Here is a 17,312-nt window from a genome sequence, read left to right as displayed (position 1 = left end):
TCTTCTTCTTCTTCTTCTTCTTCTTCTTCTTCTTCTTCTTCTTCTTCCTCTTCTTCTTCTTCCTCTCTGATTGGTGAGAATAAGACATATAAGTGGAGAGAGGTAAAAGCTGCCTTGGGAACACGGATGAGTTCCACACTTGTCAATCCTGTTTTGCTTGAAGTGTTTTACAATTGCAGTTGTGAGTGTTGTTTTCCAGCTTTTATAGACTGTACTTGAGTTTCATATCTTCTTCAACTCTCCTAAATCTTGAGGGTTATCAAGCTCTCAAGGTGTCATTTACTTGGAATTAAGTAGTTAAATCTCAGATGTATTTAATGACTGAACTTTCCTCTGCTGAAGGTGTTACGTGTGGCCAGTGGTTTTGTGGGCAGTGCCCTAATTTGAAATTTTGTGTAAAGCTCCATCTAATTTCATTTCTGTCACATTATAAATGTCAGAAAATCTTCACAGATGCACCCTACTGTGCTATGGTAGTTCCAGAGATGAGGCTACAATAGTATTTACTAGTAAATTAAAATCAAACTATATAAAAAGGTGAGCAGCACTTACTTAGTCAACATATTTTTTATCACGAGTGTTTCCCATTTTTATAGTTGTTTTTTTCCTAAGCATTTTTGCTTCAAAAAAAATAAGTTAAGACTTTTGGTTAAACATGAAATTTTGAATATTTGTGTTTATTTCTTCTTCCTACCTAAATTCACAAAAACAACAGAACAGATATAAACAAAGAGAACAAAGGGACAGCAAATCCTAAGACTAGAGAAGTGAAATAGAAATGTTGTGGGGGGGGGGAGGCAGATACTTAAAGGAAATTATCAAAGCTGTCTTGATAGAGAATGTTGAGTAGAATACTGAACTATAGTTCATTATTCCCAAATATTGAGTCATTATGTAATTGACTGTACAATACTTTATCACAATTTGCTTAACTGCCTTACTGACACGTTCTTCCATTGTTGTCTATTTTAAACAGCACTGCTTTCATCAGTCTTACAGAAATATTTTTGTGATTTTTTTTATTCTTTGTTTGTTTTAGAATTGATTCCTCAAAAAAAAATGAGGCAATGTGGTTACCTTTTATAGTATTGGCCCATGCTATCAGATGGCTTTCCAGATATGGAATTTTCTATTACATTGCTTCCTAACCAGCACTGCATTTGCCTTAACTAGATGGTCAGTTTGGGGAAAGACATTGAGTGTTTGCACTAAGTTTAAAGCTTAGCTGGCTACCTAACCAATGTCCACGTGAGAAGACGACTGAGGGCTGGGGAAATGAGTCAGGTGTGGCCAGAGTGTCTGTATCCCTAGCATAGGGGGAACAGAGACAGGAGGATCTCTGGAACTTCTTGGCCAGGTAGCCTAGCCAAACAGTGCGCTTCATGCTCAGTAACAGACAGTATCTTATTCAAGGGAATAAGATACAAGAAAGCACCAGGTGCTCCCCCCTGGCCTCTGCATTCATGTACACAGGCACATACACCTACATGCATGTATAGCTACACTAAACACAACACTATTTTTTTTTCAACAATAACAGGTAATATGAAGCGAGAGATTTCCTTTTCCTTGGATACCTAAGGAAGGCTTCATGTAGGAAGTACGATTGAGCTGAGTCTAAGGTGGGAAATAGTCATAGAGAACACTTTGCCTCTCATCTCATGAGGGCTCTGTGAGCCTTAATTAAAGCAGGAGACAGAAGCCACACATTCACAAATGGTGAGTGCAACACAATGAATCCTTAAGCTCTGTTAGGAGAAAAGCTACAACATTGCTACATAAAGAATTCTAAAAAACACCCCTAGAGCTGGAGGAAACTCTGTAGGGAAGGGATAGAATTGAAGCTCAGAGCCGGTGGGAAGTGTGCTTTGTAGCCCTAGTGGATGGCAGAGAGATGTGCTCGTATGCCCAAGCCAAAGCTGGTGTCCAGTCACTGTGAACCAAGAGCGGCAGCAGGGAGTGCAGCGGGAAGCAGGACCCTGCTGCAGGTCTGAGGCTCAGAGCGTATGCTGTGTGTTAGGGATCTCAGGTGAGTTGGCTCCCATAAGTAAGTTCGCAGGAAGTTAGAGTTACATTAGATGTTAGCAGAATGGGAAGTTGAAGAGACTGCACTCTTCAGCAACCTCAGACACTCCTGTGTAGAGCCTGGGACAGGTAGTTCCGGGCCGCTGTGGAGAACAGAAGTCAAGCAGCTGGCTGTCTAGAGTAGGACCATGGGGTAGCCACCTAGGGCACTGCTCCAGGGCTGCTGTGCTGTCTGACGCAAGCTCGAGGAAGCCCAGCTCACTGTAAGTGGCACTCTATAGACACTCTGCACTGGAGCAGTGCTTTCCATCCTGGGCACCCTTGACCTTCAGACTTCATTGTGGGGACTCGAAGTTTAGGCACATTCTTGGCCTCTGATGGCTCTCTGCCAGGAGTTCTCAGTTCTACTAGTGAAACATAACCCAAGTTATTGCTAGGTGTCTGTTGCTGACCGTCTTTGCCAGTTGGAAATCAGCTCCACTTGGGAGATTTCACAGCTGAACAACTTTGACCGTGACTCTCCAACTACTTCCACCAAGAACTCAATGTGGCCTCCCCCGAGAAAAGAAAACCATTTCAGAGTCTAGGGTCTGAGCTCTGAATGCAGTAATGAGAATGGAGATCAAATTTGGAAGTGAGGCAGTAAATTGGTCATTGACAGCAGAGGGAAAAGCATTCCAGAAGTATTTAAGGAATACAACTGTGAGCGTAGTGACGGGAGCAGAAAAGCAGTGGGCTAAGAAAAAGGCAAGATAGCCCTCGAGCCAGGTTGGTGTGAAGGGGCTAGAACAGTGATTCTTGTGACCCACAAAGACATCAAATGACCCTTGCACAGGGGTCACATATCAGATATTCTGCGTATCAGACATGTACATAATGATTCATAACAGTAGCAAACTGATAGTTATGAAGTAGTAACAAAATAATTTTATGGTTGGGGTCACCTCAACTATATTAAAGAGGAACTATATTAAAGGGTCATGGCGTTAAGAAGAGGAAGGTTGAGAACCACTGGGCTGGAAGGACAGAGTCCTGCAGTGCTAAGACCTAGTGCCCATGAACAGTGAGGCCAAGGAGGCAATGGAGAGATTACTTAAATAATTCAGGGTTACCAGTTTGTATGAATAAAGCTCTTCATGCTTGCTTCCTCATGTCCTGGATATTCTCTGCCTACCTTTTTCGTACTTCAATGACATAGTGTTTCCGTCACATAAAACAGTGTGCTTACAGAATTTTTACAGAAGAAGTTAATAGGATGAGCTCCTTTATAGGAGCTCAGTAGCCTTCTGTCCTGGGAGAGCTGAGCTTTCTCACCAACCATTGCCAGGTGAAGGTAGAGGGCCCATGTCGGGTGAGGCACAGGGCTATCAGAGAACCCCAGACTAGGGAGCTGGCTGTCAATCCAAGGGCACTGCCACTCCCAACTGCAGAATGAGGTTGATGCTAATCCGACTTTGATTCCTGCTTCTCTCTGGCCTTTTCATTCCTGACCATGTGACTGCCTGTTTCTCAGGAATCCCCTTGGGATTGTTGTCAATCTGCCTTTCAGTCTTCTAAAGGAGATAGCTGAATAGTCTTGTATCTTTGGCATGCCCTGTGGCATTTTCTTCTAAGCATTTTTGAAATTTCCCTGTTTTATTCTTCAATACTGTCTTTGGTTCAGGATTTTATATCATACTGTCTCTTGTGGGAGATGGGATGGTGGGTTAAGATAGGGCCTTCTGTAATCCACAGTAGCCTCAAACTGTAACTAAAAGAGGCTAACCTTGAACTCATGCCTCCACCTCCTGAGTGCTGAGACTACAGCTGTGAACCACACCACACCTGCATTTGCTGGCTCTATATTTTGTTTCTCACCCCCTTCACCCTTTTATTTAGAAATGGACTCAGAAGTTGAGGATCAAATCTCTGTGCGAGAGGAATTCTTTGTCTGTGGTGGAGCTGAAACCCAGGTTGTAAAGTGTGGGCCCTGGACTAACCTCTTCGATGAACAAGGTATCAGCAAGCCAAAACTACTTATCTTTGTTATTCCAGGTAAGTCTAAAAGTCACATATGTGAAGTTTCACAGCTTTGCGACTTTTTCTTCTTTTGTTCTAAGAATTTACAATTTTACAGAGAAGCACTTCGGTATGACTGGCATTTTGTACCGATTTTGGGTTTTAGTGGGCCCTTCTAAGCCAAAGATTCTTCTTAGCCTAACTCCTTGCACATGATTGGCAAGCCTTACCATTAAGCCTTTGGTTTGGTCTGTAACTTAAGCTGCCTTCAAACTCACAATCCTCCTGCCTCAGCCTCATGAGTGCTAGAATTAAAGACAACAGCACCACAGCTAGCTTCATATACATGAATTCTAAGCTCTTTTCCCTCTCTTTAATCTTGCTATGTTCTCCTGGTTCGTGGAGATAATATCATTTTCTTTGGCTTTTTTTGTTTGTGAGATTTTCAACTCTGTTCCCTTTTCTGCTTGTTTTCATTAGTGTTTTTTTTTTTTCCCTCAAATATTTTACTACCCATTTATTTTCAAGAGGAAGATAGAAAAAAAAAAACTGATTGGCCCCATTATATACAGAGGTAGGGTTTGTCCACATGCCTAGAGCGATCATTTACTGCAATTTTCCTAGGACTAAGAACCCCAAGATTCATCACAACCTCTGCTTAAGTCACAAGACTGGGCAAAGCAGGATGTTTGGGCTCCATGGACTAGCCTCACTGTGGGCTATAACCCCGCATTTCAGTAGGAGTCTCTGGGTTTCAGGATCTGAAGCTCTTCCTTTAATTGTTCTGCTTGCTAGGAAGGACTCTTCTTCCATGTTCCTGTGTGAAGAGCCCGACTGAGCTGAGCCTGACTGCTAATGTTCAGAGCTGAACAGGGGAAAGGAGCTAAGAATTTCAGTGCTCAGCTGTACTTGCTCTAAACTCCCCCTCCGTATGGGATCTCCATTCCCCACCCAGCATCTCTCTTTGGCTTTTCTGGAAATAAGCGTAGAGTCTCCCAGGATTTAAGCTTCTTCTTAAAAATCAGTCTGGTAGCACATGTTAAAATGAACAATAGACATGCCCTGCCACTAGGGAGAGTTTGGAGTTGTAGACATAGCGGGTGCTACTCCACATATCAGAGGTTTGGCAGCGATTGGGTACAAAAAATAAGCAGACTTTTAATCGTGGACTGGGGCAAGGGTGTGTTCCTACAACTGGAAGGAAGGAAGCTTGTCAGCTAAAGTGGACAAGAATGAAAGAATTTAGGATGAAAGTGCAATAGTCACTGCCCCACCCCCACGGCTGTCTTCTATTAGGGTTGAAGTTATTTTCTTTCTTTCTTTTTTTTATAATTTTGTAATTATATTTATACACAGAAAACTTAGCAGTGTACATTTGACCCAGTTTAGTGGCGAGTTCTTTAGCCTCTGCCTTTTCCAGCTGGGCAGTGCGAGCCACAGATTTAAGATCCACGACATGGCCTCCTCAGTGGCAGCAGAGCTTATCTTATCTGTCATTGTAATTGGTCCTAATAGCTTCCACGAGCTTAGCCAGAGCACCCTTGTCTTCTGAGTTAACCTGTGTGAAGGCAACATGGTGCGAGTCTTCCTATGGACCAGCCGCCCCAGTCTGGCCTTTCCCTTGATGATGCAGTAGGGGACCCCATCTTTCTACGCAAGGCAGGTAGGAAAACCACCAGCTCACTGGGGTCTAAGTCATGGGCAATCACCACAAGCTGAACCTTCCTCTTCTCCCCCAAGGTGGTGACTGTGTTGACCCCTGCTTGAAGGACAGGTGGTCTTTTAGTTGGAGTGTCTTCTTTCCCAGAAGCTTTCTTCTCAGCATGGGCCAATAGCCTCTGTTTCTTCTCCTGCTTTGTCTCTGGCCTGTGCTGTGGGCAAGCTTACGCAGCTGGGTAGCTGTTTGCCAGTCCAGGGCATGGGTGAACTGGTTAGTGGCGGGAGGTACTTGATGCTGCTTATGGAGGATGGCCCTTTGCCTCTGCAGCCTGATGTAGCGGGGTAATTTGACAAAGCCCATGAGATCTGTTTTAGACTGGATATCCTGCCCAGTGCCAAAGTTCTTGGGCCTTTTCTCAAACAAAGGATTGACTTTTTGGCTTCCTGTTTCTTCATAACAGCGGGAGCCAAGCGGGAGCCAGGGCCACCTTCTTCCCCTTGGCCTTCTTTCCTTTGGGCATCTTGCTGGGCTAGAGGAGAGCTTGAAGTCATTTTCTGAGAGTGACACTAGTACAGGGTAAGGAGACTCCATAAGGACAATAGATAGACTAGCAAGTGCACTGAGTGAAAGGAATTATCTTCCAAAAAGAAGTGTAAGAATTCTTTAGCAGCTTCATGTTGGAGTAGCAGATATATTGAAAGTAAGGTCTAAAAGACCCCATATTCATCTGGAGTCCTCAGAGCTGGGGTGTTCTGCATGCCAGCCATTTCTGGCTGATGAAAAGACCTAAGCTTCTAGTTCTTACAGTTAGTTCTGGGATGAGAATTAGCACCTGAGAACACACTGTTCTTTTGCCCTGTCACTGACTTCTCATCCAGAAAATCTGAGCGTGGCACGGTCCTTCTTAAACAGGGAAACTGTTGCTTAAACTTAACATAGATAAGTGCTTTTGGATTTGATGACCATAATGAATTTGGGAGCAGAATTGGTGACTCAGTTCAGCCGGATTTTGCAATCTCTTAAGATATGCATGACAAGAGGTACTGTCACCTAAGGGTCCAGTTTCTCCGGGAATATGTGAGTGATGGAAAAGTATTAGGTTGGAGTAGGCAGAATAAGTCTTAAAGTAATGTGAAATCGCTGAGTGAGGTAGCCAGCCCACTGAACTCCCCACCTAGGGATATTCACTTTACTTGTTCATTTCTTCTGAGTGTCCTGCAAAAAAAAACAAACAAACAAACAAAAATTCTCTGCTGCCATTGAGGTGTGTGAACCGGGACCTTTACTAAAAGGGTTCAAAACGCAGAGCACCCACAGGGAGGCCTTGTTTCCTGTGTGGTGAGGAGGTGCGTTGGGAGACACACTGCGGACGGAGGGAACTGTACCGCATTCCTTGTTCTGTGCCCTCTTTTCTTGTGGCACTTTGAGGTTTCCAGGTGTGTTCTTATGTTTGCTCTCTTCATATGTGACCTTGGCCATCTCCCTCCAACTCCTGAGAGGTCTGGGCATGCTCTGTTCTTTAGTTGGTAGGATTCCGTACCTTTTATTTGGGGCCTCATCCACATAAACTGTCATGAAAATTAGGGTGCAGGTGTATGGGTGAAGAAAACGTGTAGAGTTTTGTGATTTCTCTCGGCATGCCACCTTCAGCGGCCTCTCTGTGCCACACTGTCCAGTTACTCTCTAAACCCTCTTCATTTTCAAGATATGATTGCAAATAGAATGGGTAAAGAAGTCAGACCTGCCCAGTTCTCTAAGATAGGAGCAGTGAACTATAAAGAGGATGGCATCTGTACCCCAGAACCATATCAGCTGAGGAGGAGAAAACTGTACTGCATGCAGAGATAGACAAATCTGTTGAAGAAACAGTCTGAGAATGGTGATATAGTACTGTGATTCCAGCACTTGGCTGGCTAAGGCAGGGAGGATTGCTTTCAATTTGAGAACGGCCCGAGCTACAAAGTAGGTACCAGGCCAGACATGCTAGAGTGTGAAAGACCCTGTCTGAAAGGGTAAAAAGAGGATAAATACTGGAACCCTGTGGCATACAGGCTTCTGTATCCATCCGTGTTCCTTAGTCATGATGATATTGGATATAACAAAATCCAAGGGTGGGGAGGGGGGACTTTGTTGCTTTAATAACTAAGTTCTCTTTAGTTCTTCACAGCTTTTGTCTTACCTTTGGGCATCATCTAAAAGAGTCACTTCTTCAGACCTTGAGCTTGTTCTTTGTTTTTTAAGCCATACTATTCTCTATCAAAAGATCCTGTTTGTTCTGTTTCTGGGGGTTATCACACTGGTATCAGTGTGATTCACCATTTGGCTGTTTATATTCTCTCAGACTGTATAAACCCCATGGAGCTCCTTGTATGCCTGTGTATGGCAGGGTGACTTCCAAACAGTGAGTTCCCAATGCAAATGTAATGGTTAAAATAATACACAATAGAAGCTGTCCTGCTGGATAGAGAAAGTGAGCATGCTTAGTTTAATTTTACTTGATGATAATAAAACACCATATTAAAGTAAGAATAATTAATTAAGATTCTATAATCAATAAGAGGAAGAGATTGAACTTATACTCTGAGACAGGCAAAAAAGACTATTCTATAGTGCTCCATTATCTTGTACTCAAAATGTTTTTGTACAACCTGTCATCAGAATTGTTGCACCTAAATCATATAGTTATTTTTAGTGTTTACTTAGCATTGCCTGTAATAATAATTATAACAGCTACCATTTACTAATAATTAGTTATATTGCTGTGATAAAACATGATGGCCAGAAACAAGTTGGGGAGGAAAGGGTTAATTTCCTCTTACAGCTTTCTCTTCCATCTTTCAGGGAAGTTGGGGCAGGAGCCAGTGCAGGGGCCGTGGAGGAGTGCTGCTTACTGGCTAGCCCCACTTGGCTTAATCAAACTGCTCCCTTATAGCACCCAGAATCACAGGTCCAGATGTGGCACCACCCACAGTGAGCGGGTCCCTCCCACATAAATCATCAATCAAGAAAATGCACCACAGGGTTTGCCCACAGGCCAATCTAGTGGGAGCATTTTTCAATTGCGATTTCGTCTTCCCAAGTGACTAATTGTTTTAAAAGTTACACAACCTGTTTGTTCTCATTGCTACATCAAATGAAGACCAAGTGAGCTAACTGCAGGCAAGCACTTACTGTGTTCAGAGGGTCAGCTAGTGATACCTCTAGCATATGTTCATTAAATGGCATAAAAATGTGGGATAGAAAATACTGTGGAAGGCTATTTCTAATTATAACAGCTACCATTTACTAATAGTTATATTGCTGTGATAAAACACAATGGCCAGAAACAAGTTGGGGAGGAAAGGGTTTATTTCCTCTTACAGCTTTCTCTTTCAGCTTTCTCTTCCATCATTCACGGAAGTTCTGAATGATATCAGGCCTTTCTAAAGTAATACGTAAGACAGGCAGTGGTGACACCTGCCTTTAATAAAGTGATACGTAATTTCAATATAATTTTTAATCAGAATCACAAAGAGATTTCTAAAAGTGGAGCTAAACTAAAGTTTGAGACCAGCCCAGAAAGTTTTAAATAAAGAGAAAGAATTTGCCCTACCAGTTACTAATACATGAGCATGCCTCTGTGTGTGTGCGTGTGCGTGCGTGCATGCGTGCGTGTGTATGGAATGTTTTAGCAAAGGAGAAAAATGACAAAATAAATTTAATTATTTGATTCAAAAGTAACAAGTTCATCTAGAAGTTTAGTGCTGGATCAGAAGACACTACAGGTGAGTGCAGGAGGACATGTTACAGAATTAATAGTTCCATGGAACTGGCTGTTAGTCGGGAAGGTGTTGAGTGTGCTCTTTTCTATTTCATGCTAAGCAACATTCTCATTCTAAAGATTTGCATTTATAAACATGAGGCAATGCCATTCACAAACATCATGGATGCCCCCCTTCTGTTGATATTCCCCTTCTCCCTTCCCTCATCTTCAGCTGCACAGTGGCCAGGAAACTGACCAAAGAGCATATCACTGCCCTTGAGAAAGTTTTCCTGTTACTTGGCAAAGTCACCAGTTAGCACCGTAAAGCCCTTAGATCGTGAAACCATTACAGAGTACCATGATAGCTAGACAAGGCTGTGCAAGGGGAATAGTTAACATCTCTGTAGCTATTGCTGTGTTTCAAGCAGTGTTGAAATATGCCATACATCTATACATTCACTTAGCATCATGTACGTTATCCCTTCTCATGGATTGAGAAGTAAAGCACAGAGAGAATAAATAACTTGCCAAAGCTTATAGTCCATGGAAAAAGCCAGGATTGCAGCCCAAGCAGCCTACATTCTTAACTGCTTTACTGTGCTGCCTGTCTAAGGAACTGCAAAGTATGGACACTGGGTGTGGATGCCAGTCATGATTTATGTACCATTGCCACAGACCGGGTTCAGCTAAAAATAGAGAAAACCTGACAGCATGAAGACATAAGTAGGTATTTATGGAAAGGAGTACAAACAGTGAAGGATTTGTACAGATGATAATTACAAGCTAACCTCCCCCTTCATTGTCTTTCACCCTACAGATGTATCATATTGACTATTGTTTTTCTATACCAAACCCATGTCAAAAATACCTCCTGCATACACAGGAAAAAAATCACATGTAGTGTGATCAATGATCTCACACACACACACACATACACACTACAAATATTTGTGGTAAATGGAAAGATAACATTGAATACATTCCTTTAAGTTTTCTAAGATTCAAACATTGATTTGACTGGCCTGGAGATTTGTTTGTTTGTTTTTGTTGTGTTAGCTTTTGCACAGCTCAATAACTGGGATGGTCTGATCTTGAAATGCCATAAAGACAGTATCAGTGGTTTTGGACTTTATCCACGTAACAGTGGGAAGCCATGTAAGGGTAATTTTAAGGGAGACTTCTGCACTTTGATTTGTGGCTTAAAGATCTTTCTTAAGATACCTAGGCATGAGTGTGACTGTTACTGGATGGATTTGTAGAGAATGGTGTGAGAAAACTCGGAGCTACCTTTTCTGCCCTCAGTGTCACCTTGCAACGGTTCTGTTGATCTTTCTAATCTAGAGTCTTTCTTTTCCTAGGTAACCCGGGTTTTTCCCCCTTTTATGTACCATTTATAAAGGCCCTGTACTCTAGGATGGACAGCCGCTTCCCAATATGGGCAATCTCTCACGCTGGGTTTTACGTGAGTCCCAAAGACAAGAAGACTCTGACAGCACCAGACGGTATGTTCTTGTTAACACTTTTTTGATTGACAGTGAATGGGCAGTCATGTTTCTAGAAAGCCTGTTAGCATTTACATTCAGAAGTGAAAGCCACTGCTTATGGCTTTAGACCCCAGGGGGGCACATGTTTTAAATAATTTTAGAGATAGTTTGTCTTCTGCAGGTAACTTTCTTAAGAATTTGAGCATACAACAGTTTGAGCGGGAATTGCCTTCTATATTTCCTGACTAGTTGCTGGCCATATATTTATTGATAATTCACTTCCAAAGTTGAGTAGAAGAAACGCTGAATGAAAAGTACAAGACATGATTTCTAGAGATACATTCTCCCTCCTGTTCAAAGAATGGTGACATAACAAAATGCCTGAAAATGATTGTGAGAAAAGCACAATAAAGGTTAGAGGAGACTTGGTGATGTAATGGTTGTGGCAGAATACCATTGACTGGGTAATTTTCTGCTTTTGGGTGGAGGGGTATAGGCTTGAGAACTGAACCCAGAATCTTATGATGCTAGGAAAGTACTCTGCCACTAAGCCATATCCCCAGCCCTTTCTCTCTTGAAGAAGCTAAGTCCAAGCTCTGGACACGGGGTAACTGGTTATCTAAGGAGAATCCGCTGTCTGCTTCTCTAGCTTCTCTCCTTTTCTAGCTGTGCCTTCTCCTAGTGGGAAGAGAAACTGAGCTCTCTTAAAACCCCGTAAGGCCATTAGCCCCTTTAGGAGTACTCTACCACACAGGTGTAGTTGTGTGCCTTTAATCTCAGCACTCAGGAGGCAAGGCAGGCTGATTTCTGAGCTCAAGGCCAGCCTGGTCTATAGAGTAAGGTCCAGGACAGCCAGGGCTACACAGAGAACCCCCCCCCCAAATAATAATGATAATAATGAGCTCTCCACCACAAAAGCTTCACTTTCTAATCTCATCACCTGTAGGTAAAGAGGAGGATATAATCATTAGATCATGGGAGATTTTGATGCATGGGTGGGGCCTGGCATCTGTGGTGGAGATGAGGGCAGACACATAACTGACAGTGGAGTAACATGAAAGGGGGTCAGGAGACAGGTTGCTGCTGTGCCGGAGTGGGGGAGGGGTTGAGAAGGGAGAGCTGGACTGTGTGGTAATGTGCTAGATAGTTATTGGGGAAAGGAATGTTACTGTAGCACTAGAATATCTCCTTACTCATAGGAATTCTAACATGTCTGCTTTCCTAAGTTTTTTTTTTTTAAGTGAGAGAAATACATAACTTAAACTGTACAGATGATATTAAGCATAAGTCTTCTACTGTGGGGCTTTCTCCTGGGTTGGTTGAGAGAGGTAGGGGCTTTACTGCTTGCTTCGCTCATGGTTCGTACAGGTCACTCTTTCTGTCTTAAAGATACACATTTTACCTTTGTATTCTTCATGATTATATGTTCCTGATTCTTCTAGACACTAATATATGAATTTCAACACACAAACCTGTACTCTATGAATGATCTTAGGTGATATTCAAGGCTAGTTTTGATTATATTTAATTTTAACTTTACTCTGGGCACTTACTCTGGGCACTCACTGTCATATCAGATATAATTGTTTTCTCTTTTAAAATGCCTGTGGTTATGATTATGTATGTGAATATTAGTATATTCATCTGTATTTTGGCATGTGTTACAGGCACATAAATAATGTCAATTTATCTTGTTCATAACTTTACAGTTTTTAGATGCAGTGACTAATACCTACTTTTATTCATTTTTAAAATAAATATTGTATTTTTCAAATTAAAATCATATGGGCCTGTTATGTAAAAATTAGACAATACAAAGTGCTGTTTTATAATTTAAAATTGGAAAAGAATATTATAAATTATAATCCATTGTTTTAATTCTGATCAAAAGTTGTTAACTTCAAAACAAGTAAATATTGCCATATTAGCATTGAGAGAAGAGATTCTCTAATATTTAATACTGAGTTCAGTAACCTAGGTATCTCGCCCAGATTGAATTAAGCATGTGAGAACTATCCAGTAGTGGGCGTATCTTCAGTGGTTTGGTTTTTCATTGTTGTTGTTTTTATTAGCCCTTTGTAAAAATGTAATGGTGAACTGTGTGTCTTAAACCTGAGTGATATACTTGCTTTTTTCTTAATAAGTATACTTCTCACTATTTATCTATTGCTTACTACAGTTCAGAAATTTTAGTTGGCAAATGTTGATGTGCCAAGAGAAAGATCTAATGTAGAATTCTTCCAAAATCAGTAGTAGACTTCATCTGTGATGTGTGGGACTTGGAATCTCCCCTCCTGTCTTCACAACCAAAAGAAAAAGAAAAAACTTAAATGATCCAAAACCCAGTGATTTTTTTCTTAGATATGTGAGACGCTCAGGGAGAGATGGCAACACTGAAAGAACAGCTCACTTGAGAGAACTTAGGAAAGTCTTAAGCCAGTGGAGCACATGGAGGTGAAATGTACACTATTTTAAAGGTGAAATGAAATTCTCAGGGGGCTTCCGGCACAGCCGTGAGTGTTTCCTCCAGGACCTCCACTTCACTTCTTTAACAGTGTCATGGCTTGGGGTTTAGTTTTGTTGCTGCTTCGTTTTGTGGTTTGTTTTTTGCTTTGTTTTGTTTAGATTTATTTTATGTGTGTGGCATTTTGTCTTCATATATGTATGTATGTATGTATACCATGTGCATGCTTAGTGCCTAAGGAGGTCAGAAGAGTTGGGAATTAAAGTTACAGATGGTTGTGAGCCACAGTGTGGGTAGTGGGAGTTAAACCCAGATCCCCTGTAAGAGCAACAAGTACTCTTAATGTCTGAGACATCTCTCTAGCTCTGTTTGTTTATGTTTTAAAGCAGGGCTCACTAAATAGCTTAAGCTGTCCTTAAATTTGCAACCCTTCTGTCTCTTCTCTAGTTGTGGGACTGTGGGAGTGTACCAATGCCATTTATAGTTCAGATTTTAAATGTCCCCAAAATGTTCTTCCACTACGGGATTGGTCTCAAGTGCAGCAGTTTTCAGAGGCAGGGTAGGGCTTTTGGTAGATCTATATGTCAAGAGGGCTCTGACCTCATGAATGAAATACTCCATTTAGGAATTGATAATTTAGTGGGATCTTGGGAGGTGGTAAACCTTTTTGGAGTAAGTAGTTCATTGGGATCATGACCTTGGAGGACATTTTCTTTTTTTCTTCCTGGTCCCCAGAAAGCCAACAGCTTTGCTTTAGCACTCGTTGCCTACATAATCTGTTCCCCAAATACCCAAAACAATAGGGCCAGAGAGTTGTTGGTTGAGACCTCTAAACCATGAGCCAATCTCAGTGAGTACTTTGTCATGGCAGTAAAGCTGACACCGTGATTATCTGGGAATATCTTCCAGGGTCTTCCTAGGGAGGGTTCTGGGATGGGGGTATCATTTTGCATCTTTCCCAAAGAACTCTCAATAGCAAAGGGCTACTCTCCAAGGGATGAGACCCTCCCAGACTGTGTCTAACCAAGGGAAGGGCCTCTTAGCCCTCTTGCTTTCAAAATAATTTGAAAAGCTTTTGTTATGACCACAGCACTCAGAATCTCAAGCCCTCTGAGACTGATATTAATTATAAGATTGTAGAGTGCTTCCCTCTCATATTTTACCACTATGTCAATCAGCTTCGAATATAGCAAAGGGGTATATGTACTTCAAGACACAGGATTTATTAAGAAGGTCTTAGAGAAAACCATCAGCAAGAAGGGAGAAAAAACAAAAATATGGAGAAAATCAAAGCCTCTAACAGATATTAAATGTAGCTCAGTTCCTGGCCACCTTAATATAAAGTTCATGCCAAGGATCTATTTATTTACTTCAGTTCCTGGTACGGGTACATCATGTCCAACTTTAGTCAAAAAAGTTACAAGGCTTTGTAAAAGGCAAGAGAAAAGCAGTAAGTCTGAACAGATTGTGAATCATAACCGAACTCAGATGTGCCTGTTGCTGACTTCTAGATTATCAGATAGAGCATTTAAAATAAATTTGACAATTAAAATAATATTGAGATTCTAATGAAAATATACTACAAAAGAATGGCAATCAAAGTTGACAGTTGGAAACATTTTAAGGAAGAATCAAAAGAAAGTACTAGAAAATACTACAAAAAATGACTTTAATTAGCTAGCCATTAGACCTAATGCAGCTAAGGAAAGGATCTATCAAATTGAAAATAGATCAGTAGAAAGTTCCCAAACTGAAATGCATATAGAAAAAAAAATAATGTTCTTAAAGAACAGAATATCCAAGAATTATGGGCAGTTTCAAAGGTATGACATCTCCATAATTAGAACACCATAGAATGCTGGTTGGTTGTAGCACCTGCCTTTAATCCCAGATCCCAGCTCTTGGGAGTCAGAGGCAGTCGGATCTTTGTGAGTTCAAGGCCAACCTGGTCTACAGAGTGAGTCCAGACAACCAAGGCTATACAGAGAAACTCTGTCTTACCTCCTCACTCCCCAAGGGAGGAGCAGTCTTGCTAGGCCACAGAGGAGGACTTTGCAGCCAGTTGAAGATATCTGATAAAACAGGGTCAGATGAAAGGAGAGGAGGTCCTCCCCAATCAGTAGACTTGGAAAGGGGCAGGGAGGAGATGAGGGAGGGAGGGTGGGATTGGGAGGGAATGAGGGAGCGGGATACAGCTGGGATACTGTATAATAAAATGTAACTAATAATAAAAATTTTAAAAAATAATTTTAAAAAAAGGAAACCCTGTCTTAAAAACAAACAACAAAAACTATTATGTAATATACCTGACTAAAGGTAAAGAGATACACTGTCACTTAAATTGGGCTGACATTAAGTACTGCAAATTCTAGGGCAACCACTAAAAAAATTTTTTTTAAAGAAATATAGCTTCTATGACAAAAAGAAAATGGGATGACTAAATATGCGCAGTTAAAACTAGAAAAAGTATGAGAGAAAGGCAAAAAAAAATGCATCATAATTGAAAGCACTTAGGGTTGCTGAAATGGTAATCCAGCAGTTAAGAGGACTTTTGCAAAAGACCCAAGTTGGGCCCCTCCCAATCACGTATAACTCCAGCTCCAGAGAATCCAACGCACTTTTCTAGACTCCCCAGGCATCTGCACTCACATGCACATTCCTACACAGAGACACTTGCATGTACATACAATTAAAAATTAAATAGAAAATTTTAAAAGCACTTGTAAAATTGTGTATGATCATTTATCTAACTGTATTAGTAATCAGTTTGACTATGAATACTTTAAAGGGTAGTCTCTCAGAGTAGATTAAAAATAAGTTCCAACTATCTGCTGTCTACAAGAAACTCCTAAATATAAGTGATGAGTGGAGCCCTAGTGAAAATTAATTGTTGTCCATTCCCTTTGCTCAAACTTCTGAGTGATGAGTAGCTGTCATGTCTTATTCCTACATCCTTGAAGAGAAAGGCATATAATATGAAGAGAATTCTTAGTTATAGCAACAGCAGCTGTCATAGTAGCCCCCCAGAGTTGTACTATAATCAGAAGCAAATAAACAGAATGTGAATAGCAACTTTGAAATTGAAAACAGACGTGAAGTATGATCCAAGGTCAGGGTTCTCAAACTTTGACATGTATCAAAGTCACCCAATTAAAAGGAAGTGCCCACCCCATGAGTCACTGATTCAGTAGATGTGGAGTAGCACTTGAGAATCTGTACTTCTCACGAGTTCCCAGAAGCATTCATTCATTCATGCTGCTGGCCCTAGGACCACATCTGTGATACCTTGGCCATGGATTTTTCCCTACTTAGTAAAGCACACTAGTGCACAAACCAATGAAAAGTGTCTGTTGTGAGTAAGAATTTATAGGAAACCTATTTAATTTGTGTTTTAAACTGAAACTTGCTTATGTATAACCTAAGTGCTTACTGTTTGGACTGCTTCTATACTTACTAATAAGTTAATAACTTAGCAAGTACACTGAACTCTTTACTACCTAATGAGAACAGTGCCATCTAGAGGCATTAGCCCAGAGGGCCAGTAGACAGAGTAGAAGTGTGGAAGAGCAGTTTATCATCACTGAGGATTTACTGATCACTGACTAGACAATGGTATGTAATGCTGCCAGAGAATTACATAGAACTAGAGGTGCTCATCTCCACTTTCTGAGATGGCTATTTCCATCTGTACTCTGAGTATCCCACAAGTTCTATGAGGCTGAGTGTAGCCTGGGGCCTTACCAGTCTATATTACCATAGTAGATGGGTTAGTGCAGGCAGGATAGTTACATCATTCTCCATCCAAGATTATCATCCTAAGTACAGGTGGTCTGACATGCAGAGTATATTTTGAAAAATATATAATGACTGAAAAAAAGCTATGGCAGCACATCAAAGGTTGGCAGCACGTTTTGCTTCGCATTAGACCGTGTTAAGATT

General features: G+C 41.2%; 1 protein-coding gene and 1 pseudogene across 7 annotated transcripts in view; one reads left to right on the top strand and one right to left on the bottom strand.

Moving 5' to 3' along the window:
* Ldah (lipid droplet associated hydrolase) overlaps positions 1-17,312 on the top strand; it is a 75,706-nt gene that overhangs the window by 6,536 nt on the left and 51,858 nt on the right. For all 7 annotated transcript variants that reach the window (XM_055625931.1, XM_055625939.1, XM_055625959.1 and 4 more), the window contains 2 exons: positions 3,904-4,059; positions 10,784-10,927. In XM_055625931.1, the coding sequence (XP_055481906.1) occupies positions 3,906-4,059; positions 10,784-10,927 (298 nt within the window). In that variant the 5' untranslated portion in view covers positions 3,904-3,905. The remainder of the gene's footprint in view (positions 1-3,903; positions 4,060-10,783; positions 10,928-17,312) is intronic.
* On the bottom strand, positions 5,237-6,203 carry LOC129687087 (60S ribosomal protein L7a-like; annotated as a pseudogene).

The sequence above is a fragment of the Psammomys obesus genome, unplaced genomic scaffold (assembly GCF_907164565.1).
Source record: "Psammomys obesus unplaced genomic scaffold, mPsaObe1.curated_primary_1811, whole genome shotgun sequence".
NCBI lineage: Eukaryota > Metazoa > Chordata > Mammalia > Rodentia > Muridae > Psammomys > Psammomys obesus.
Note: the sequence above shows the minus strand (reverse complement) of the source record. Positions and strands in the feature narration are given on the sequence as shown.